This window comes from Sceloporus occidentalis, unplaced genomic scaffold (genome assembly GCF_023333645.1).
Source record: "Sceloporus occidentalis isolate IW3139 unplaced genomic scaffold, rSceOcc1.0.p SCAF_2, whole genome shotgun sequence".
Classification (NCBI taxonomy): Eukaryota; Metazoa; Chordata; class Lepidosauria; order Squamata; family Phrynosomatidae; genus Sceloporus; species Sceloporus occidentalis.
In genome coordinates this window covers 119,608,153-119,631,516 of record NW_028316982.1, presented here as the reverse complement: position 1 = coordinate 119,631,516, position 23,364 = coordinate 119,608,153, and the positions used below count along the sequence as shown (strand labels likewise).

General features: G+C 39.6%; 1 protein-coding gene across 15 annotated transcripts in view; it reads right to left on the bottom strand.

Annotated features, from left to right (window-relative positions):
* Positions 1 to 1,006: 1,006 nt before the first annotated feature.
* The window catches only part of LOC149318932 (calcium-activated potassium channel subunit alpha-1), a 627,293-nt gene continuing 604,935 nt past the window's right edge, over positions 1,007 to 23,364 (bottom strand). For 8 of the 15 annotated variants that reach the window (XM_089510711.1, XM_089510714.1, XM_089510719.1 and 5 more), the window contains 3 exons: positions 22,641 to 22,865; positions 20,043 to 20,071; positions 1,007 to 9,508 (listed from right to left, as the gene is read on the bottom strand). In XM_089510711.1, coding sequence (XP_089366837.1) covers positions 9,354 to 9,508; positions 20,043 to 20,071; positions 22,641 to 22,865 — 409 coding nt within the window. In that variant the 3' untranslated portion in view covers positions 1,007 to 9,353. The remainder of the gene's footprint in view (positions 9,509 to 20,042; positions 20,072 to 22,640; positions 22,866 to 23,364) is intronic. The other 7 variants (XM_089510713.1, XM_089510715.1, XM_089510720.1 and 4 more) reach the window with 3 other exon arrangements.

Sequence of the window (23,364 nt, the reverse complement as noted above, 5' to 3'; positions counted from 1 at the left end):
AACAGACATCCCTTGTTTTGCAGTTTCCTCAATAAGAGCAAGAACACAGGAAAGCAGAGTTAGTTGGGAAGAGGTCTGACCCATTCCATCACCCGGCACCAAGTCGGAAGACTTTCAACCAAGGCAAAGGATGCGCCTCAGCACTGAATGGGACTGGCTTGGCGCTGGGCAATGGAATGGGGCCATTATGAAGACACTTTGGGGAGCGATAAACTGCATGGTTTTTTTTTACTCAAGCAGCCCCAAGCGTCCCCTTCCCATGCCCATAATGGGGGAAAATGTGTCTGATAAAGTCCTAGGGCTCCTAGGAGATGTAGTACTCCAACAACTGGAGGGCCATATGATCCCCCTCTTTCACAGAAACAGTGATGTATTAAAGCTCTCATCCAAATATAATGTATGTACAAAGTCTAGTCAGAGCTACATACTGGCAGTATAGGGCTGGCCATTACCATTAGGCAGAGCAAAAAGACCACCTTGAGCAACCAAGTTAGGGTGTTATGAAAGAACAGAAACATTTTGGGTATTTAATTTAGTATTATTGCAGTTATATTGAGAGGAAGCTGGGAGGCTTTTGCCAGAGTATCTTCTTTTGATGCTTGGGCCCTCTGCTCCTTGACTTGGAGGAAAGTGAGTTACTCTTTGCTGTTCTGCCTCAAGCAGTAAAGTTTCTTGGGTTGGCCCTACCACAGGCATGTGAAATAAGCTGCAATTCCATTTAGTTCCTGTTTCCAAAGAGAGTATGCTGCAAATCTGCCTTACTGTACTTGGTACTCTTTACAAACCACACACGCACCCATACCCCAGAGAGAGATTGTGCTAGAAACCACAAATGCAATACTGGTTTACGCATAAACATGTGTACAGACTCACACAGCTGAGGTTGTGGTATTGGTATCTTACCCAAGCCTGCATGATAAAAGGGGAGGGGGGTTAGAAAAAGCCACACAGATATAGCTCCTTGGTTTTTAGAACACAAATACATAAATTTTTAATCTGAGAAAAATACAAAATGAAACCATGTACAAGTTATGTACAAACCCTTTTTACAAGACAATAGATTTATCACTGGATATTACATATGACAAAGTCAGGTAGATCATTTCTGAGCACCAGCATTTGCACTCTCTCTCTCATTCTCTCCTTCCAAACCTTAGTCACACAAAAGAAATCATAAGGAAAAAAAGAAAGGATGAAGCCACACTCCTTTTTCTTGATGAACTTTTGAGTTAATGCCCCAGGCATTTTCTATTGTACCTTTGGGAGAAACAGCTGGCTAAGACAGATGCCTCTGTAAGTTATAGTCTCATATTAGCTTCTCTGCTGGGAGCATAGGGAGAGTAGGTAGGCCACATTTGACGGTTCATAAGATTTCTAAACTTAATTGCAGGGTTTTCACGGCAGGCACTTTAAAAATTTGCAGACTTTTGTGCCCAGGGCACTATCCAAAAATAATATATATAGATATAGATATTAAAAATTGCATTTAAAATATATCTCTCATCTTCTAAAGTCCACCTCTCAAACACTGAGGGCTTTGCTTGAATGCTTCCCCTCCTTATAAATTCTTCTTAAATAGTCTTACCATACAAATCTAATATTTCTTCTTAAATTTTAGTTATATGAATATCTGCATTTTTCTTTTCTTGATAGAAAGCCTTTAGATCAGAAACTAATGGGGAACAGAAATGAACTTGGAGATGAAAGATGCAACAACAGCTATCACAAAACAATATGGAATTTTGCTTACTCAGAAATCCAGTGGAAGTGTATTTGGGTGATCAGTGCATAGAGAATGCATTGCTGCCAGGGTTGAATGTTTGTGCCCTTCAGCATGGGCCCCTCAGTCAGTGAGGGAGGCAGCCTGCTAAAGTTAGCGCAACCAAGCTGGCTTAAGAATGCTTCACTGCTTTCATGCTAGAGCATCATTTGCAGGCAGGGTTGCCAGGACAGATGTCTAAGGAGCAAGGGAACACTTTGAACCTGAAAGGAGGGAAGTTGTTTGTGAAATCTGTGGCTGTTGTGAAAATGAAGGAAACCCAGTTTTCCTGGTTCTGCAAAGGTGATATGTGCATGGATTTCAGTCCCACATGGAACCCTGCATTGTTATCCCAATGACTGTCCTCACACGATATGGATGTGCATCTATGTTATGTTCTATGGAACTGTGATACCAGATAGCAGGTGACCCTGGCAGCTGCATGCCACAAAATGAGCCCTTAAATAGATGCTACTGTGTGGTGTTCTCTGGTGTCTGAAGACCATGTACAGTATTCAGAAGGGTGATGTGGCTGGTCTTGCTGTGGCAGACCATGTCACGAATGCTGAGTTGAGAATGCATGGATCATTAACCCACTTGTAAGTTATTGCTCTTGTCCTGTGGCAATTTATGCAGCTTATTATTGCAAAAAGTATTTAAGCATGTGTTTCTGCAAACAAAGCCCTCAAGTTGATCCATTTGATTTTTCCTCTCCAGGGCATCCAGACAAGAATAATAGAAACTAATACTGTTTTCAGAATTTTCTTAAATATATAGTGAAAGCTTTCTGTAATTGCCTTCTGTATCGCTACTAAAGCATATGCTTGAGGGAATAATATTCACCTCTCCACACTGTTTTTGCTTTGTTCTCCCTCCTTAAAATATAAAAGAAAAATGCTCAAGTATCAAGCTTATATTTGGCAAAGTTGGAAAGGATGTGGTAGAAAGTAGTCTAAGATCCCCCACTCTCACTTGTGATTGCTCCTACTAGTTGTACAAGGCAAATTGCACAGACTACATTGTTCCTCACAACTGTAGCGATTTCAGCTATAGCCTCTACAGCCACACTTTGATATGGTAACTCTTTGATACACAATGGTAGCTGGAACAACATTTCATAATAGCTTTTTCCCCAGTAGAAGCAGAGCTGGGGTGGTCTGAGGAGGACAAGGCTGCCACTGCAGTGGGTCCAGTCCATGCCATGGAAATAGGAAGAAGGCAGAACGAGGAGTGTAGAAGAACCAGTGGTAGTTTCTGTGCTCAGTCAAGAGAGAAGGAGGCAGAGACAAAAAGGACCTGGGCTGTTGTTTTGAATACCTTTTGGAGTAGGATAGGAAGTGCACATGCGATTTCCCCTGTTCTGCTTTTCCATAGTTGTTTGGTTCCAGAAGGCATTCAAAATAACCAAAACTGTACACAGAATTGTCCATAGTTTCACTCTAGGGGGTGGCACATTTCACCCCAAATTGTTCCAGAAAGTCATGGCAGATTAGATTAAAATTTCACACTCTCAGAAACTGATATGGAGACCACCCTAACTCCCAATTTCTAGGCAGCTACAAGAGAACTGTGCTACTCACTATGTTTCCCCCTCCTTGTTCCTTTTAAAACACATGGCCAACAAACGTTTATGATGGCAGAAGCACTCTGGAGGAAGTTATATGGCAAGGAGTGTCTGCTCCTAAAGGAGGAACTAAGGAGGAAGAAAGGATGGAGAGCCAAGGAGAGAGATGCCAACTCCTGCAGCTCTGGTGATAATGATTTATAGTGATTTTCACTGACTGAGATGGCTTTAAAAGGAGATTAGATAAATACATGGAAGATAAGGCTATCAGTGGCTACCAGTCATGATGGCTAAATATTCCTCGGTATGTCTGTGTATATCAGTTGGTAGGGAACAGGAATGAGAGGATGGTGTTTGCATTCATGTTCTGTTTGTGGGTTTCTCATAGGTATCTGTTTGGCTAATGCACAAACTACACTGAGTTAGCTAGGTTTTTGTCCTGACCAAGCTCAGCTCTTCTCACATTCTGATATTCTTAAAGAGGCTTTGTTACTAGTTTTGCTGGGAAGGCTGGAGAATAAGGCAACCAAAATATTCAGGACCTTTCCCACTAAGGAAAGGTTAAAGTGGTTGGGTCCTTCTGTACATCAGAAGAAAAATCTGGGGGGAAGGGTTTGTATAATTTTATAATATGATGCATGGAATGAAGAAAAGAGATGCCAGTAATTGTTGGGTTTTTTTCCCCTTTGTGAGATCAGCACTTGAGGTCATCCAGTGAAATTTCTTGGAAACAGATTCAGAATTAACAACATTAAATCATTTTCAGCATAATGCTTGCATGATTTAAACAGAACTAATTACCAAAAGATGAGCTGGTGGTCTCTGGCCTAATGGGCTCTGCTTGTAGGCTTCCTAGAGGCATCTGTTTTCTCACTTTGGATTAACTGCTGGACAAGATGGATTCTTGTTCCATCTAGAGGCCTCCATCCAAAGACCTCATCAGATGTCTGTATGATAGCAGATGACACCATGGTGCAATAGATAATTGTAGGCTATCAGAGACTGGATATTTTGTCAGAATTTGACTGAAGTCAAATTTTTGTTTGTCAATTGACTGTTGTTACAGTATGCCTCATTCAGCCATGCAATTTGTTCCCCTATTTGACTTAGAAATTAGAAAAGTTATCTATTGGATGGCAATGCTCAGAATCCCTTAACCATCTCCTAGCCATGTTGACTCTTGGTGAAGTAGTAATTTTAAAAAATCATTTTTCTGAGCTCTTATTAGGAATGAAGCCACAAGCTTCACATAAATGAGAGGGAAGATTTGATAGGCATTCACATTATTTTTAAATGCCATTTTAATATATATATATATACATTACAATTGGCGAGAATACTTAACTAAACAACATCACTTGGCCCAGCCTCCCCAAACCTGACAGAAATGTAATTCACGCATGCTCTAGTCATCAGCAGAATGGATCTACTGCTCCTCATGCAGCTGATGCCTGATAAATTAGGTTTGTGAAGAAAATGCAATTGTTGTAATAGTGTCACAGTCATACCTATAAAACAGTTACGGAAGTGTAAATCTACATAACTGTTTCATATTCATGATTATACTTCTTCTTCTTTTTTTTTTTTTTACATTATTGGCATAATGATAACCTTCTCCCCAACCTATTTTACTGGGCATAGCTACATGAGGAGAAAGAAATTGACTGCTGGTGACTGGAGCAAAAGTATAAGGGAGAGGGATCAGGCCAGGAGAGGATACATAATTAAATACACTTATCTAAGTAGTTGATACAAGACTACTGCCATTTTCACTAAGGATGGGTAGGAAAGAACGACCCAATTTAGCTCCAGCCAGAAGTGGGTCTGATCCCCGCTGACTGAATGGCCCACTCTGAAGTTGTGCCATGCTTATTGGGGCTGACTAGTGCTTCCAGGAGCCAGATTATCCCAGCTCCTTTTTGTTCCAGTCCAAAGGAACGGAGCCCAGCCTTGGTACAGCTTCCAGCTGCTTTGGAGGCATGTGTCATCTAATCACCATGCCTCCAAAGTGGTTGGAAGTCTCTTCTTTCTGACATATATTCTGCCCCCAAAGTCATAAGAGTAGTCTCAATGCTCAGTTGCATTATGTGCAGGCACAAGTGAAAGAAACCAGGTTTTCATGCTATATGGACAGTCCTAAGCATGAGGTATCAGTTCACAAGCCTGGCTCCCCTATAAATTTCAGCCATGGATGACCTACAAAAGAATCACTTTCAGGTGGATACAGCAGACTTGTGAGTAGGTCCTTAGCCAGACACTTAACATTGTTTAATCTAGTTACTATTTACTATTTACATAAAAGTTGCCCTGACATAATAATGCAAAACTACTATGCCGAATCCTAGTTTCAAAGCACTTGCAATGGTGATTTTGCTGAAGTGAAGTAGGCTTAGATCTGGTCTGCCCTCACATGAGCTGCCTTGGGTTCTATCATGAAAAATATAAATACAAATGAAATGATTAAACAAAATATGAAAAGCAGGTATAACAAATTCACATGTTAAACCCTCCTTTGCCTGTGAAAATTCCCAATTCCTCCAGGGGACATTTTAATAATAAAATACTATAATAATAAACAGGACCAACAAGGCAATTCTGGAACACAGCAAATTCCTGCCGTAATATTGGAAAAAAGTGTGTCCTGTAATCTGAATAAATTAATGGAAACTAAAAAACAGTGGTTCTACATTGTTTGCTCTTTTAGTTGCTATCTGATTTTCCATTCTTGCAGTCATTCCACTGAACTCATGAAGAACTTTGCAAATTTTGGTAAATTCCAATTTAGAAAAAACACCAATCTGAAATAAAATTTTAACCATCTTAGAATAAAAAAGACCATGACTGGACTCTTGTTGGTTATCCTAAAATACAGTAGATGCATTTAATCAATTGCTGGATGTTAAGTCAATGCATAGTTAGGTCCCAATGATTTAATGGATCTACATCAGTCTAATTTTGCAAACGTCTTGTTGAAAAGACTGAACAAAATTCTCATCCATTCCTAGTTATGGGGATGGGCAAGGAAACATTTAGGGCATTGGAAGCTTTCTTTCAGTTCTTGCCTATTTCACCTTATCTGACCACACATCCTCAACAGACTGCTCATAAACTCACAGCACGAAGGGCTAGAATATTGCTTTGAAATGATAATAAAAGCAAGCATTGTTTTTAAATGAAAATAAATAGGTATTATATTTTCCAGAAATTGTTATTCTGTCTAGCAGATCAGCTTTTGCATTTTGCCCCTCAGAAAACTGTGACATATACACATATTGATTCCCTCAGAGCAATGAACAACTACAAGAAGGAAATAGTAAGAAAGCTTCCACTATAATCCCAATCCATAGTCTTCTTTGTCTTTATATGTTTATATATGTGGCCGAATAGATATACAACTTTATTGTTGAATTGGGAGGATCATGATCTAATATTTTAGTTATGTGTTCCAACTTCACTGTTGCAAAAAGGTATATGTATAAGGTGTATAAAGTGGCCTTTCTAAGAAAAGAAACAACCACCATTTTAAAAGAAGGAGGTCATAACCTGATCATATGAATTTTCTATGCTTTCATAGAACAGTCAAACAATCCAGTGTGCTAGGACTTAAATTGAATGACATCTCTTGGCATTGAGGCATGCTGTATTTTGTCTTGTGCAGTTCATGAATGAAAAAGGAGTACAGACTTGGGTGCAATCCCATGTGCTTTGGTGCAACCTCCATCAGGTTGCAATTGGGCCTTTCCATACATACTTGGGGGATTGTTCCCTTTGAAAATAGTATTTTAAATAATCTAATGTAAAATCCAGAATACAAATTGCAGCCTGCCCGTAGATTTACAGTGGTAGCATCTCTCAAGGCTAGAGCCCCCATAGGTTTGGGGCATTGTGATATGGGTAAATAAAACTGTTCATTTGCTTTTTTTTTTTAGTGGTGAAATAAGTACTTTTGAGAAACAATCCAATTTTCATACATTATATTCACAGTTGTTGCTTCCCCCCCTCTTTGAATAACTAAGTCTACACAACATAATGACAAAGTAGTCACAGTCCAAGAAGTCACTCTGGAATTAAGCCTATTAGGTGTAAGTATGAATATATTTGTACTGCAGCCAGTAGACAAACATTAAAGCTGAGATAGTTTTAGCTTAAAATATTGGGTTATATAGTGGACACCTTTATCTGCTCAGGACTTTGATTCACTGATAGTACTCTAATGATAACAATATCACAGAATGTTGAATCTCAGCATTTTTACAACTTGGCACAATTACAAAGCCTAATATTAGCTTGTGTACTGGGACCCAATGTCATCTTTTCCCTCAGTTTTATCGCCCCCTTCTTTTCCCAAGATCACCTGCCCCAGTTCAATCTAGATCAGCAGTTGATAATTTAAACCGGAGAAAGGTGCTACATTATTTAGAGCCTCAAATGCTGGGGTTGCTATATACTGCAGCACAGATATGAAACATCACAATTTTGTCCAGTGACTAGAAAAGCTTGCTGGCCATTTTTGTGAAAAAGAAAAGAAAAGAAAAGAAGAAATCTCTGACTGAGCTGCAGGCCTTTTCTAAAGGCCTTTTGCATGTTATATTAAATACATTCATTATTTTCTGTTACTACATTTATGCTTGTTTTGGTATAAACTTTATGGGCAGAGTCCCCCAAAGCTTGGAAATTAAATGTTGATTTTCTAACACCTAAAAAGAGAAGACAGAAATTAGGTGGCTGTAAGCATAGCATGAGCAGTGTGTCTGAACCACAGTGTTTGCATCACAGAGCTCACCTAATATCTGGACATATTACAATTGAGAGGCTGGATTTGTCCTTTATCAGCATGAAAGGCCATTGGCAAATTGTGATATGGAAATCAGTTTTGTCACTTTGCAGGGAGCAATACTGGAGGCTGAGTCAAAGCCAAAGCCAGCCTTTCTTCAGCTAAACACAGATTATAGTGTAAAATATCTTGATCAACTACTTATCAACTTCTTTTTGTACAGGATTGGATGAAAGTCCTTGGTGAGAAACTTTAAATGTCCATGGATGACTGCTGCAATCCTGAAAGGTGCGGATAATAGATGGTATGAAGCAGAGAAAGAAAGCAGCCTCACCTGTACAACAATCTGGAAGTTACCATAACTAGTATATTGACTATGTGCTGCATTTTTTGTTTTACACTAATGTTTGCTACCTTATTGCCACTGACTGTTACCCATTTATGCTATTTTGGACCTTATAATTACCTGTAAGGAAGTTGTTCTGTATGAACATCTGTATTAGCTATGGTGTTAAACAGATGCATAATTTCAGAATAAAGTTAATTCTACAAAAATATGACGTTTCCACTTTTTCAAAATAAATATGCTTCAGTTTATTAATAGCTGGTGTCAATGCTAAACAAAATACACGTCTTTCAGGAAAGAAACATTCTAGTAAACTCTTCTTTGCTTCTTCTTCTTTGATTTACTAAAATACAAGTGGACCTTTTTTTAAAATACATTTGTCTCTCTTAATTACATTTTTCCTTTTGAGTTGTGGCCATCATTCTCCTGAAAGACATAGAACGCATCAGGAATATAGAATTTCTTTCTTTCTTTCTTTCTTTCTTTCTTTCTTTCTTTCTTTCTCCCCCCCCCCCCCCCCCCGCCTTTCCTCTTTTTTTCTTGGAGTCTGGCCACATTTGCAGCTGTTTTGTTAAGGGAAAATACTTGACAATGAAATAAAGAAAAAAAATATATTTTCTTTCTAATAAATAAAAATAATTTAAAACGCTAGAGGCTATACATGACGGCTTTGATTATGTTCTTTTATAAATGAAATAAGTTTCCAAAATACATGGAAGCAAATATTAAAGGCAGACAAACAAAATTCTGTCTACTTTGCGTTCTGGCAAACACTTGCCTTCTGTAACTTTTTCCGCCAGTGGTTCAGCATGAAAGAGGAATAAATGTCACATCACCATTCATGAAGTCTGTCAGTTTGTTTGTTTGTTTTCTCTGTTTTTTTAAAAAAAATGTTCTGGCCTTCTGCGAGTCAACATTCATCTTCAACTTCTCTGATAGGTGGTATCAAGCTGCTTGTAGACTTATACTGATTGATCTGATTGGCCATGTGTGTGCTCATGGGCTTGATTTGAATGTTTCTGGGGTAGGCATTTTCTGGCTCATCTGTAAACCATTTCTTTTCTGCTGAAGAGCAAAACGGATAGAGAGACAGAACAAGGGAGGAGGAAAATGAAAAGTTTCATTAGTGCCATGCCAACAGCAGTTCAGAAAAGTGCATTTTGGTTACCAAAAAAAAAATCACTAAAAATGACTTTTAATAATGGCTGGCAGTGAAGAGCTGAAGACTCTGCAAACTGGAAAACACTCATTAGAAGAAAGAATGAAAAATTTGCAAGGCTGAGGGCAACGGGTTAAAAAGAACTGGCCTATGACTGACTGACGCCCGGGACAGATGGTCCTGAAGTGGCGTGCCACCAGTGATACTAGGGTTAGGGACCGCAACCAACCACATGGTCCCTAACCCTAGCATGGCACGGCAGAGGTATCATGGCAGCATCCTGTCCACATGGGTGCCGCCATCTTGACATAAGTGACGCACAGCATATACACGTTGCTGCGCATCACTTACATCACAAGTGCACCATTGGCGTACTCGTGACATCCACCCAGCGACTCAAAAAGAACCTGTTTTTTTCCAGGTTCTTTTTACTCTGGATGGATGCTGCGTGGTTTGGAGGCTGCGGCATCCCTCTGGAGGGAAACAGGCCATGACAAGTCCAGCCTTTTTTAAAGGTATGTACCAGGCCTTACTTATGAAAGGTACCCAGGCCTTTTAGTAAAGAGTGTAGGAAGTGCTGCTTGCTCTTTTCATGGGATCAGTGCTCAGTTTTTAGGATTGTTTCGATTAGCACTGAGTTGAATTTGTTTTGATATATTTTCCTGGAAAGTCTCCATTGTGAATTATGAAACCAAATAATTTCTGAAGATTTTCCTATTTCTTGAATTGAAGATGTCCAGATGCTTGAACTCAGTGTTTAAAATTCTACTGAGATGAAGTGAATTTTTAAATATATTTTTAAAAATAAATTTCTTTTAAAAATTAATATCTAAATTTGATTTTTTTACATGGATTTAGATTAGTACAGGATGGGGTGAACACATACAGAGGCGACACAGATCAAGATCAGATTGATCTAACTATATCTAGAAGCAGAGAAATGGGCAGGCAACATAGGTGCAACTGTTTAAAGGCATAAGCAGTGTAAGTAAGAGGGAATCCCTGTAAACTGTGAAATACATGTGACTCCTATTGTGAGGAAGAGATGTTTCCCTTTCCCATCAAAATAGGTTAATATTCCTATAATACCCCTGGCTAATGTACTCAGTTCTCAAACATATTCCGTAAATTTGTCCCATGCAGTAATTTCGTCACTGTCCTACCTGATAGTATGTTCACACTGATAGATGGATTTTGGTTGGACTCCTTAGGTGGTTTTACACAAAATAAAATATCTGAATACATTGCTGTGGTGGTATCCTATCAAGGGTAATGATTTATGTATGTGACGCCAGAGGAATTATTAATGAACCCTGCTAAAGGAAAATGGGCCTGTCTTCTGTTGAAAGTGGGGGGTTTGTTGTTCTTGTTCGATGTCCAAATTTAGTGTGTGTGCTAGCAAAATAGCTAATACTGAGAGGTTTTATTCTCCTAGCAGCTTATTATATGTCATTTTACACCAATTGTGAAAACCTTTTAATTAACATTTTATAAACAGGAAGTATCCTGCACATTAAAGAAGGGAACATTGCAAATATTCCATGTTCAGGAGATGCATGCTTCCCTCCTCAAGGAAGCTTGTATGATTCTGAACCAGGTTTTTCACTCTCTAATTAAGTTTGCTCTGATTTGAACAGATTGGCCGATAGGAATTCATAATGTTAAATCTTGCACAGCGAAGCTAACTGATTAAGTGCCTTAAATTATTCTTCCTGACAAAATGATAAAGTTACAATCTGTTGTAAGATGATCTACAGCTTGCCAGACTCCTACAGCTTCCCTCTATATCCATTTATCTTTTTTGTCAAGCTGGGTTTTACACATATATAGCCATAGATCTTTTAAAGTCATCAGAACATCTGAATTGTTAATGAGGCTCTAAGGGAAAGGCTGCTGATGGGCTGGTTTTAGAAAGGTTGTAGGGAAAGAAGTCTGGGAAATGTGTACACATCAAAATAATTTCAGCTCCATTTAAAAACCATTTAGTTCAAGTGTGACACATGAACCATTATGCATTTGTGGAAACCAATTTTGTATGATCTACGGTTAAACTAACCTTTCAGAGAGGTGTTAAAACGTGATGGTTCTCATGTTTTAAAAGCCTCGGAAGATCACACAAACAATTTCAAACTAACAGTTATTCAAATGCTTTGTATTTAAATTATTTTTTCAGAGAAGTTAAGCCTGTATCCTTTTTATTTCTGTCTCTTCTACCATTAGCATTTGTCAGATGTACTGCTTTACAAACTTTGCTTTAGATGAGGGAGAACTTGGAAACAGATATTTGAAGTCTGGGAGTGTCTAAAAAAGGAAATGATGTTGCATCATGATCCAACGGGAGGAAATGTGCCTGCCAAACAAAGGCCGTTTGCACATTTTTCTATACTGAAATGCCTGCTCACCCAAATGTTCTCCCTGCTCTCTTTGAACAAACCAGGATTAGGATTTTCAGCTTCAGGACATATGCATGAGACATCACTTTAGTCTTGCAGTTCCTCCTTCTGAAACAGACTCCTCCATTGATATAGGTCTTGGGGGAGCAGCATAAGCTGCTCTTAATTGACAAATTGTAGCCCTCATTTGTGAGATGGGAAAAGCCTTCCAGAGAATGTTTGCTGAACTTGTCAACAGTCTGTTGTTGACATACACGGGCAATGTATGCACTTCTAGGCCTTTTCTGAAGGAGGTAATTAATACCTCCTCGTGCAATAATTCTGTCAAGCACAACATAAGTTTGAGTATTAGAGTGCAAACCCAATTTCAGTGGACAGGGAGCTACTGAGCAATGCCCAGCTACAGTTCCTAGCCAACAGGAAAGAACATATGTCCTCCTGGATGTCCAGGGTATCACTGAGCTTCTGCTTCTTCCCGTAGTGGGCAGAAGCTTCCTCTGACTCACTGGCTATCTGGGGACATGAAGTCTGAAATTTTCTTCTGGTTGGAGAAATGTAGCCAGAAACTACCTTGGTGTTCCTTTTCCTCCAGTGACCTCTAATTGGCCACTGGGAGGCTTTCCAGCCATGAAAAAACTAGTGTATTGGGTGTGGGAAGGGAAGTCCAATGGAAGTGTGCTTGATCCTGCCCTGTGTTAGCTTCCATTGAAATGCTTCAGATGTCTGACCTGGACCTCAGATTTTCCTTTCTCCAAAACCTAGTGGCAATACTACTCAGGCTGGAATCCTGTTGGTACACGATGCCAGTATAACATTCCTGGTAGTGACATGGCTGCTAGAGGTAAAAGGCCAAGGGTGCAGTGACAATGATGGAATGCAGACACTGGAGAAATTGACCAAATTTTGTCTGTCTTCCCTCACTACCACTGCACAACACCACTAACATGGTGCACTGACAGGACTCTGGTTAAGAGGTCTGCAGCATATAGCAATTTCACAGTGGTAATTTATTTTCATGTTGGTAGCAATGACCAGAAGGGGAATTCACATCACACTGCATGCAGACAACATGAACAAAATATGGTAAAATATATGTGAGAAGTGCTGTCTCTGTGAGGTTTCCTAGACAAGTCCCGGAGAGTAAATCAAAATTTTCTACCTATTTTAGGGCTTCCACTGTATTTCTCATTCAATTGTACTGTAATCTCAGTACTGCATAAATTAACGTCTCCACTTTAGTGTCCAATAAACCCCTTTTCTGAATTTAAGAATGGTTTTCCTTTCCTGTATCTCAGTTCAAGCTACTGAGAAAAGTGGTTAAAGCAATTTTGAAGTTTCTGATTTTTAAAAATTTTGCTGCAATATTGTGTGTGTGTGTGTGTGTGTGTGTGTGTGTGTGTGTGTGTGCATGAGTTTTGTGGGTAAAACATGCTCCACTCAACCTCCAAAGCAATTTTCCACTCAGGGTTTTCCTACCATTAATTAAAATAAATTATAAGAGATCAGAAATGGGGTGTTTCTATATGCCGGTGTGCACAGAAATATTTTCCCTGAAGGCATTGCATAGAAAATGCTGCTTTGTGTCCAACTCCCAAATGCATATTTTGAGCAGATGCATATTTTGGGCTCCAAATGCCATCATGGGGAATCTATAATTACAGTACAGTCAGCGCTCCATTTTCATGGGGGATCCGTTCCGGACCCACCCCTGTGCAAAAACGGAAACTTGCTGATATTCAAGCCCCATAGGTTTGAATGGGCATGCATGCCTGCGAGCGCCTGAAGCTGCACACCCCATTCTAACCCCCTCCATTTGCTCCTCATGAGTAAATGAGGGTCACAGATCTGAAGTCTGTGCAAACAGAGGGGTAACTGTATTTACTCCTCCCTTCATTAATGTGTGGCTAAGTGAAGGTATTTCAAGTATACAAATTCTTAGGAGGTATAGGAGATATAGAATTCTTTCTACAAACTGTAGTCCGGGGGGGGGGGGGTCTAGTTTTAAAATAAGATCTATGCTGATATTTCTTTTTTTAAAAAATTAAAATGGCAATAGTTAAGGTGGTGGTTCAGGAACAATCTTGCATGATTTTTAATTTTTTCCTCAAATTGAATATAAAAGTTTAAAGTTTGGCAGGCCTTTCCTGAATAGATACCTGTCTCAAAAATCATACCCTGTTAACCCTTTGAATCTGCTATAGTCACTTTTTTATTGTAAGTTATTAAACTGTGAGATGTTTAACTATTATTTTAGGAGGGTGGGATACTGGGATATGGGATTGTACTGTTTTAATTTGTAATCCGCCCTGGTTGTCTCGGACAGAGAGGTGGAATATAAATAAACATTGTATTTATTATTTATTATTTAAGGAGTATTTTATAGGCAACAAGGAAGTGAGTAGTTTGCAGGGGAATCTTATTATCACTGACCTCTTTTGAGTGTGTCTAATATGGTTTTCCCTGAAACCACACTTTGTGGTATGAAATTTGAGGACCTAAAATTAATCAAGATACCCAATAAGGCTTCTGTCTCCCACAACTGTGGAGATATATGTTGCTTCTCCTCCTACATAAGAGCTCCAATTTTATGGGTCATTTTGGCTGTTCTGCTTTCTCCCACATTTACATTTTTTTTTAATTCGTGAATATTCTGAGGCTCAAAATTCTGAAGATTCTGGTGGGATCACCAGTATGTTTGTCGTCTCATGTGTCTTCTCTTTTGATGCATAAAAGCAAAGATAGAATCTGATTTCAAAGGAAAGCATGGGTGGAAGGAGTTGAAACCTAAATCTTATCCAACATTTGTTACAGGAAACTATTTATGATGCTGGTCCATAAGCAAAGCTCCAGTTCCGCTTACTGTGACTCCAGTTTTGATGTTAAAACTACATCTCCAATAACTTTATATTTTATACTAAGCTGAATATCACACTACACTGTCACAGCACTATTATTCCACTTTTCCTGCTTTGGTTGCCTCCCATGAAATCTTGGAATTTGCATTTCAGGTGGGGGCATTTAGAATTCTCAACCTTTAGGCCTCATTAAACTACAAACTGCATAATTCTACAAGAGACAGCCATAGAATTAGAATTGAATAATAGTGCTATAAATCATTATAGTGTAATATTGACATAAGAGTCATCTTGGATTTTTCATGAGTATGGCATTCCAGACCACGCTGATCTCCTTGGACAGACTAGTTTGGTAGATCATCGGAAAAGCTGTGGCCGTATCTTGATTGCAGCAAAGCATTGGACAAGGTTTTCATTACAGCTTCACTGAGAAGATGAAAAAAAATGAATGGTACTGTCTGATACTATGCAGTGAATCCAATACTGACCAACCCACCCATGACCAATTATTGGCTCAGCATCCTCCTGAGTTGAGAAGTCTCAAGTACAATGTCACAGGGCCCTGTCCTAGGTCTTTTGCTACTCAAACCTTTTCTAAATCACCTGGGTGAGAGTATATAGGGACTGCTTTTCAGATTTTTTAATGACATGAATCTTGGAGAGAAAACCAATACTGCAGGAGGCAGAATGAGGTTCAAATGCATCTAAATTGGCTGAACACTGAAGAAAACTAACAAGGTTAGATAAATAAGGACTGCATGAACACTGCAGAATTGTCACAGTTTGACACTGCTTTAACTGCCATGGCTCAATGCTATGGAATTCTGGGATTTGTAGTTTTATGATATATTAAGCCTTCTTTCTTAGAAAGCTCTGGTGCTACCACAAACGACAAATCCCAGGATTTCATAGATTGGAGCCAGGACAGTTAAAGCAATGTCAAACTGCATTAATTTTGAAGACACTGTATCGATTTATACATTCATGGAAGTGTAAGGATAGAAGCATTGGATGGATAGATCAGGCTCAGAAAAGATTTAGGAGATTCTCGCATGGCAAAAACAAACAAACAAAAAAAAAAACCCCAAGCCCCCCAAACAAAACCAGTTTACCCCTTCTGGGATACAGTCATTTACGGGATGCAGTTGGGAATTATCACATTAAAAATACTGATGCCACCAAGAGATTCCATCCCGGCTGCATTCTGGTTCCCAGCTGCACTCAGCTGGCCAATTTGCAAATGCGGGAGCTTCCTGAGTTTGCAAATCAGCCTGCTGAGCATGGCTGGGAGCTGGGATGCCACCAGGATGCAGTTTCCCAGTGGCATTTTTAATGTGATAATTGCATATGGCATTCCATAAGTGGCTCTATCCCAGATAGTCTAAACCAAATGTGGCCAACTTTTCTTTTCATGCTTGGCTATTTCTGGACCTGGTGCTGTGTTCAAAAGGGAAGAAAATGTTCCATAGGCCTGCCAAAATTCCTCACCTGTCTTAGTGGAATCTACAAGCTGAATGTGAACTAAGAGTGTGTTGAAGCCACTGAAAAAGCTGCCGTGAGCTTGGGCTACTCCAGCAGGAACACAGCATCCAGGTCAGAGCAACTAGATGCTTTCTATTCACCAAGGGTCAGGCTGCAGCTGACGTCTATTGTCAGATTTGGGCATCGCATTTGGAGGCAAACAGATATGTCAGACCGCATCCCGGCAAGAGGAAACAAGATGATGTGAGGTCTGGAAACCAAGCTTTATAGGGAATAGTTTAAAAAGCTGGGCAGAGAAACATGTGGGGAAGATTGAGCCTGGGAAGGGCACGATAGAGGACTTTAAATATCTGGAGGCCAAACTTGCTACTTTAGAAGGCAGGACTTGAACAAATGGGTGGAAATTGCAGGCAAACATAATTGAAATATTTTAAGAAATGGTATTTAAACTGTATTTAAACTGAGGCTGCATAGCCATCTGTGAGGCATGTTGCACCTCAGAGCAAAACAAATTACTTTTTTTTCCAGGAAAAGAATGTTTTTCCCTCAAATATCCCCACTCCTAGGGATACAAGGGGCACTTCTGTCCCCCGGTTTCATTTTAGTTCCAGGAGAAGCATCCTCCAGCAGAAGTAACCTGGATATCACTATCTAGGTTACTTCCTGTTGGTAAAAGACTTTTTTGGACCCAAGATAGCTGAGATGACCAAAACATGAAAATATGGTGAAATTTCCCCCATCCTCTAGAGCAGTGGTTCCCAAACTTTACTCCTCCAGATATTTTGGACTTCAGTTCTCAGAATTCCTGATTTCTGGCCAAACAGTCTAGGCTTTCTGGGACTTGGAAGGCCAAAACACCTGGACCAAAGTTTGGGAAACACTGCCCTAGAGACATTGAGAACATTTGGAGGCAAAATTATAATACTTTATCTGGGAGTGTGGCCCTCTAAAGTCTCTGGGGGACTAATGTGTTCATCTAACCATTGCCCTTCCACCCATGTAGTTGCACCAGGCATTACAGAGCCTGAATTGAGAAGGAAATGGTTTTCGTAGGTGATCTCTGAGATGTCCTCTGACTCTATCACTCTGTAAGCCCTTAGTAAAATCCTGAAGATCCCTAACTTTCCTTTTTTTGATACCGAGTACTGCTGCTCAGTCACATTATTTACCAATCCCTTAGCATTTTATGCCATCACGAATTGAAAATAAAATACAGTTTGGTGACACAACTAGCAGCTGTGGTTCAGCCATCACTTATATTAATAAAATGATGCTTCTCTCATTAAAGTACGCAAACCTGCTGTAGCCACACTGTTAAATGAGGCTCCATTAAACTTTGCTAGATCCCTCGTCTAGTGGAGAGAAGGAGCACCCATCTTAAGCCTGGGCCACTACTTGTATGAACATGGCTCAATGTTTGTGTGAAATGTCCAGTAGCAGAATTTAGGTGTAGAGTGGAACATTCACAGCAGAACATTTTCAATATGAAGGAAGTGTTCTTCCCAAGCTCCTAAATGCTTTTATTTTTATTTTTTTGTTATTTATTTATTTAGCTGATTCAGGGCATTACTGTAGCATTTGACCAGCTATTGTTATAGTGCCTTGTATTTTTTTCCTAAATTACCCCCCCCCCAAAAAAAAAAACCCCAGAAACTAGCAACTCACTGTATCACCAACCAGCTATATGACACTGCCATTGCAACAAATGATGGTGCTTTGTATTGAGGGCAATTGTTCTTAACTTGCTTGCTGAGTGAGGGGAGTGTAACTGTGTGTTGTTCCTTCTGAACCTCTATAGTCTTCTGGATGTTGATCTCAGGGGGACAATGTGGGGGAACATAGTGATATGAGTACTCTCTCGTTGTGCTGGTTTAGTCCTTCTGCTAGTCACAAGCTCAGTCAGCAACCTTAGGCAAGCCGCTGGTTTTGGTAAAATAATAACACTTTCATACACATTTCTCCAGGAAGTCCAGGGCAGTATACATTGACCTCACCTACCTTCATTTTATATTCCCAAGAGCTCTAGTTAAACATATTAGGGTGAGAGACTGTGACTGGTCCAAGTCATTCGTCTAATAAATAAAATGTATCATGGTTGAGTGGGGATTTGAATGGACGGCTCTTTGGTCCTGATCAGATAATCAAACCACTATATCAAGCTGCTCGCTTGGCCTGAGATCTTTTTCTGCTATGGATAATACAACTATGGAGACTACAATTCTGGAGATCAGCATTTCAATCCTCACTTGGCCACATAAACCTGGTGGGTGATCTTGAGCAAGTCACACTCTTTCATCCTCAGAGGAAGGCAAAGGAACACCCCCTCTGAAAAAAAATCTTGCCCAGAAAACCCTGTTATAGGTTCGCTTTGGGATCGCCATAAGTCAGTACTGACTTGAAGGCACTCAAAAACAACAACAAACCTTACAGGGTTTTTAAAAGTATTGCTGAGAAAATGCTATACACATGCAAAGTATCGCAGAAGATTCTTAATATCCTGTGACATTTGCAGGATGTGGCTCATAAGTTGGTTAAGCCAACACATTTTGATTTATAGTCCATATTAATTACAGTCATATGTGTAGGATGTAGTAGCATTTCAAATGGGAGATGGCAGAGATATGAGAAGATAAGCACACAGATACAGCCAACCAATGTTCACTTTTTTAAAAAAAGAAAAGAAAAATATTACCAAGTGTTACATTTCTAAACACTTTATCAACACTGGGACCTTCACCCAAAGACCCAGATCTCTAAATGAATTAACATATAAACAAACATCCCCATGCACACCCTTTCTGCTAAAGGAATCTACTTGTATATTGAAAGCAGTATAAACAAGAGGGGTGGTGTTACAGGGCACAATCCAGCAAGCTGTTATCTCCTGATCAGTCTTATGTTTTTGTGTTGACTTTCACTGGAAGGAATAGAAAGGCCAGACTGAACAACTATTTGCTGGATTGAGCACTCAGAGGCCCGAGTTAGTCATCAGTTGACTGAAAATTTTGCTCGTTTCAAATTTTTCGCTCCCGTTGCCAATAAACTAGTTATGATTGTCCCCGTTTTGAATACATAATATGAATTTTCCTCAAGTGCTTTTTTTTCTACAATGAAATGCACAGGACAACTGCTTTCATATGGTCATCCCTTCCTCAGCTGGAGGAAACAAGATGTAGCATTAACAAAAAAGCAGGTCAGGTGGCAAAGCAGCAAGGGGTATTCCTCCCCACCCCTGTGTGAGTCTAAAGAAATTGGTAAAGTACTATCAAGTCAGTATCACTACTGGAAAGAGAAGAATGGATGGTGGTGAACAGATATTGGGTGAGAGTAGTGGGATAAGTGGGACAAGACAAGATGGCACCACAGGAAAACAACATCACTAAGTGAGGACCTAGATGTTGAGTTGGAGGACACGTGCAGCTGGAAACGCAAGCAGATGAAAGGGTTTTGAAAGGAAAGAAATCATAAGTCAGAATTCGGCAACAGCAGCAGCAACAGCCATTTGACTTTGGGTTTAGAAATAAAACGAAAAGAATAAAATTACAACAAATCCAAAATGAAACAAACAAACAAACAAACAAACTGAATAACTGAATCAAGTTTGGTAACGTGGTTTTTAATGTGTCACAAGTTTTCACAAGGACAAAGTTATAGAAGGAAAAAACCCCACAGCAGTTTTCTAGCTCATGCAGAACCATCAATTGTCATACCTTGGCCCATTCTATTCATCCTTGTCGCACTTTAGAAAGAGAAGTAAGCTATGTAAGTTTTACAAGGCTTTTAAACTGTCACGCGTCCTGTTGAGCACTTTAACTGGCACATCCTTGGTGTGTGTTAGGAAAAGTTTGAGGGCAAACATCAGGACCTTCTCTTGCAAAAGTGTGCAAATTTATCATGGTGATAAAGTGCTAGAGAAGGAAGACGGGGAAGAGGACAGCAATATTGCTTTTGGAGTTGGGGCTGGGAGTGGGTGGTTGATACAGGGCAAAATTAGTCTGAAAAGTATTCCAGCAATACCAACAAACAGTCACCCTTCATTTCAGATGACTGGGGATTCCCAGTCACCACTTTCAGTTTAAAAAAGATGCTTTGTGCATAACCCACATTGTCCCATAACCAGAAGTTGTCAGTAAAAGTGCTTGGCTTAATTGTCAATTCACACATCAAGCTTCTATGACCATCATGCTTTCAGGATAGGGAGGGAGGAGAGAAATACTATTTAGCAACTCCCCCCATTCTCCCCCAATACTTTCTAAAACATAGAGCACATGCCAGGCAACTAGCTAGCTTCTATATAAAGGGAAGGGATTAGGTAAGGGAAGGAAGGTGCAAAGGAGTGGTGCAGCTACAAGGAACTATCTTTCTGTAATGATAAATAAGTCTTTGTGGGAATCCAAGGTGCGATCCTGATAGTTTAGGAACTTAATCTCTTCTAAGGATAACTGCATTTAATTTCCTATGAACTACATTTAAAATTATGTTACATTAGCATTGCTAGGACCTTGCTGAACAACATTGTGAAGCACATTGGCCTGAAATTTTTTTAACAGGATTCTCTAACATCTAAATGTGCTTTGGAACTAGGTATGGCTCCCTGATTTGTGCAAATGATTGCAAAATGTCAGTTCAGAGATCTTCCTTTCTGTGCCTTCAGTATAGTGATTCCCAAACTATTTTCTGGCACTGGAGGTTGACTTGGAAAATGAAGCTAATAGTTGTTATTAACCCACTTTGGCCCCACTGGAACAGAAGGCCCTGGAGGGCACTGGCATCATCTCAGGAGGTCTGGTATGGTGGAAAGGGTGCCACAGCTCCCTAACCCAACCCTACATGACAACTGGTAAGGATGGAGGAATCTATAAAGGATCTCCATCACCTAGAAAGTATCATCTCTAGATACCAAAGGCAAGGGCAAAATTACAGAGACCCATGTTAGCAGACCTCTCCCCACAGTTGTAACCGGGGTTGTTCTTCTTGGAACTGATAGCTAAAAATGCCACAGAAAAAACATGTGACTTCACAATTTGGGCAGTGCTGAGAGTAGGCTTGGGCAACTCTGTCGAAAAGGTTATCAAATGATCTCATGCCAGGCAGTCTGTTTTGGAGGTTCTCAGAATTCTCAGTCAAATGGTATATCACTTTTTAGTTCAGCAAGGGCTAGGTAAAGGCTGTACTACCATATATTTTTGCTAAAATATAGCTAGCTAAAATAAAACTCCAGGTTTTCCTGCACATATGCGTGCAATTTCTTCCTGGAGGTATTAATAGTTAACATTAAAATTAAGCTATCAGAACAGGAAGAAAAGGAAACAAGAAAAATATTTAATCCCCACCCCATATGATCCTTCCATGAGGGGAAGGATTTTACTCCATTCTGTACATAAAGGTAAATAATTCACCTTTTAATAGAAGTAAAAGTCTCAGAAAGGTAGTTTCTAATGGTAGTTTCAATATTTATGGTACATGTGGCTTTTCATCTCAAACGTTAAAAGTGAGAGAAAATATAGTTATCAGTGTGGCAATGTAGAAATAATTTAATAAGAAATTAGAATTTTTTTTTAAAAAAAAAAGAACACAACACTATTAAATCATGAGAGCTGAAAAACCCCTTGCCTATCGATTTTAGCATAGTTCTACTATGAAGGGAGGAAGGCACTCACTCTAAGTAGGAATATTCTTTTTAAAAAATAGTCTTGTGCACAATAGAGACCTGATATTGCATTGTATAAAAATAGGTGAAGTAAAACTGTACAAAATGGTGCAAGGCACATGCTGTTTCCAGCTCAAGAGAGTACTCCCATTCCCAAGATGAGTTTACCCAATGATTAGAAAACTAACCAGGGGACAACCCTAATTTCATGTGTGTGAATTTGTTCTTTTATAGCAGTGCCCCTTTAACAACAACACCCTTACATTAAATAACTTTCTTTCTGAAACTGATATCAGAAGTCACTGTTCACACTACACATATTCTAGACTGATATGCAGAGAGGTTATAGTAGGGAATTATTCACATCTGGTCTTAACTCTTTTCCACCTGCTCTGCATCATAAATAATCTTTGGTCCGTCTGCTTTGTTGCTGTTGTGCTTAAGGGTTTTATGGTATTGAAATAAAAATGACAATCACATGCACACTGTTATACATATGCAAAATATGTGTATAAAAATGGGAACTCCACAGGGGAGGCTAGGGAGAACAGGGAAAGCTATTATTGGACACACCAATTGGGAGGGTATGGGTGGTGGATACAGCTTCACACACGGTGGGAGTGGGTACACGTATCAAAGTCTATCTTCCTGCACATACTTCTGCTTTTCCCGGGAGTCCCTGGTCTTAGTGCGGTTCTGACGGTTTGCAGTTGCTGGGATAGAATGAACCGATGAGCTTTTCTTGCTAGATGTGTAAGAGGAATGGGAAGAATGGGAGAGACTAGCCCGGGACTGGCCAGCATTGTGGTCGTACTGCATCAAACAGAAGATCCAGTCTGTCGGCACAAGTTCAAACTCATAAGGTGGATTGGCTATTACAAAACTGAAAAAGAAAAAGAAAAGTGGTCTTATTTCCCTTTCATTGGTTTTCCATCTTTCAAATTATACACTAGCAATATTATCAGCTGACTAATTTAATGTATATAGACTAAAGTGAGCATGTACTTCACAATCAGAGAAATTAAGTATTCATTGATGGTTATAGCAGTGCTCAGATAGCCGTTTTCCCAAGCGTTCCTCTCACAGCACTACTGCAAATGTTCACAAAGTCGGTGATGAGTAAGGTAATCATCAGGATCTTGCCATGAAATCCACCACAAGTGATCCGTCTAAAGAATTCTAGAAGGTAAGTGTTTCAATATGAGTCTTTGGAGTTTATCGCACAGGCCCCTGGAACAGGCTTGGCACATTACAAAAGGGAGTGGGATGGTAATAGCGGGCAGCATAGGATGCAGTTTACCTTCCTTAGATAGCTTGCCTTGGGAGGGGCCTATGAGTGTGTACTTCATATACCCACTGACAACATATAGAGGGTTCTACAG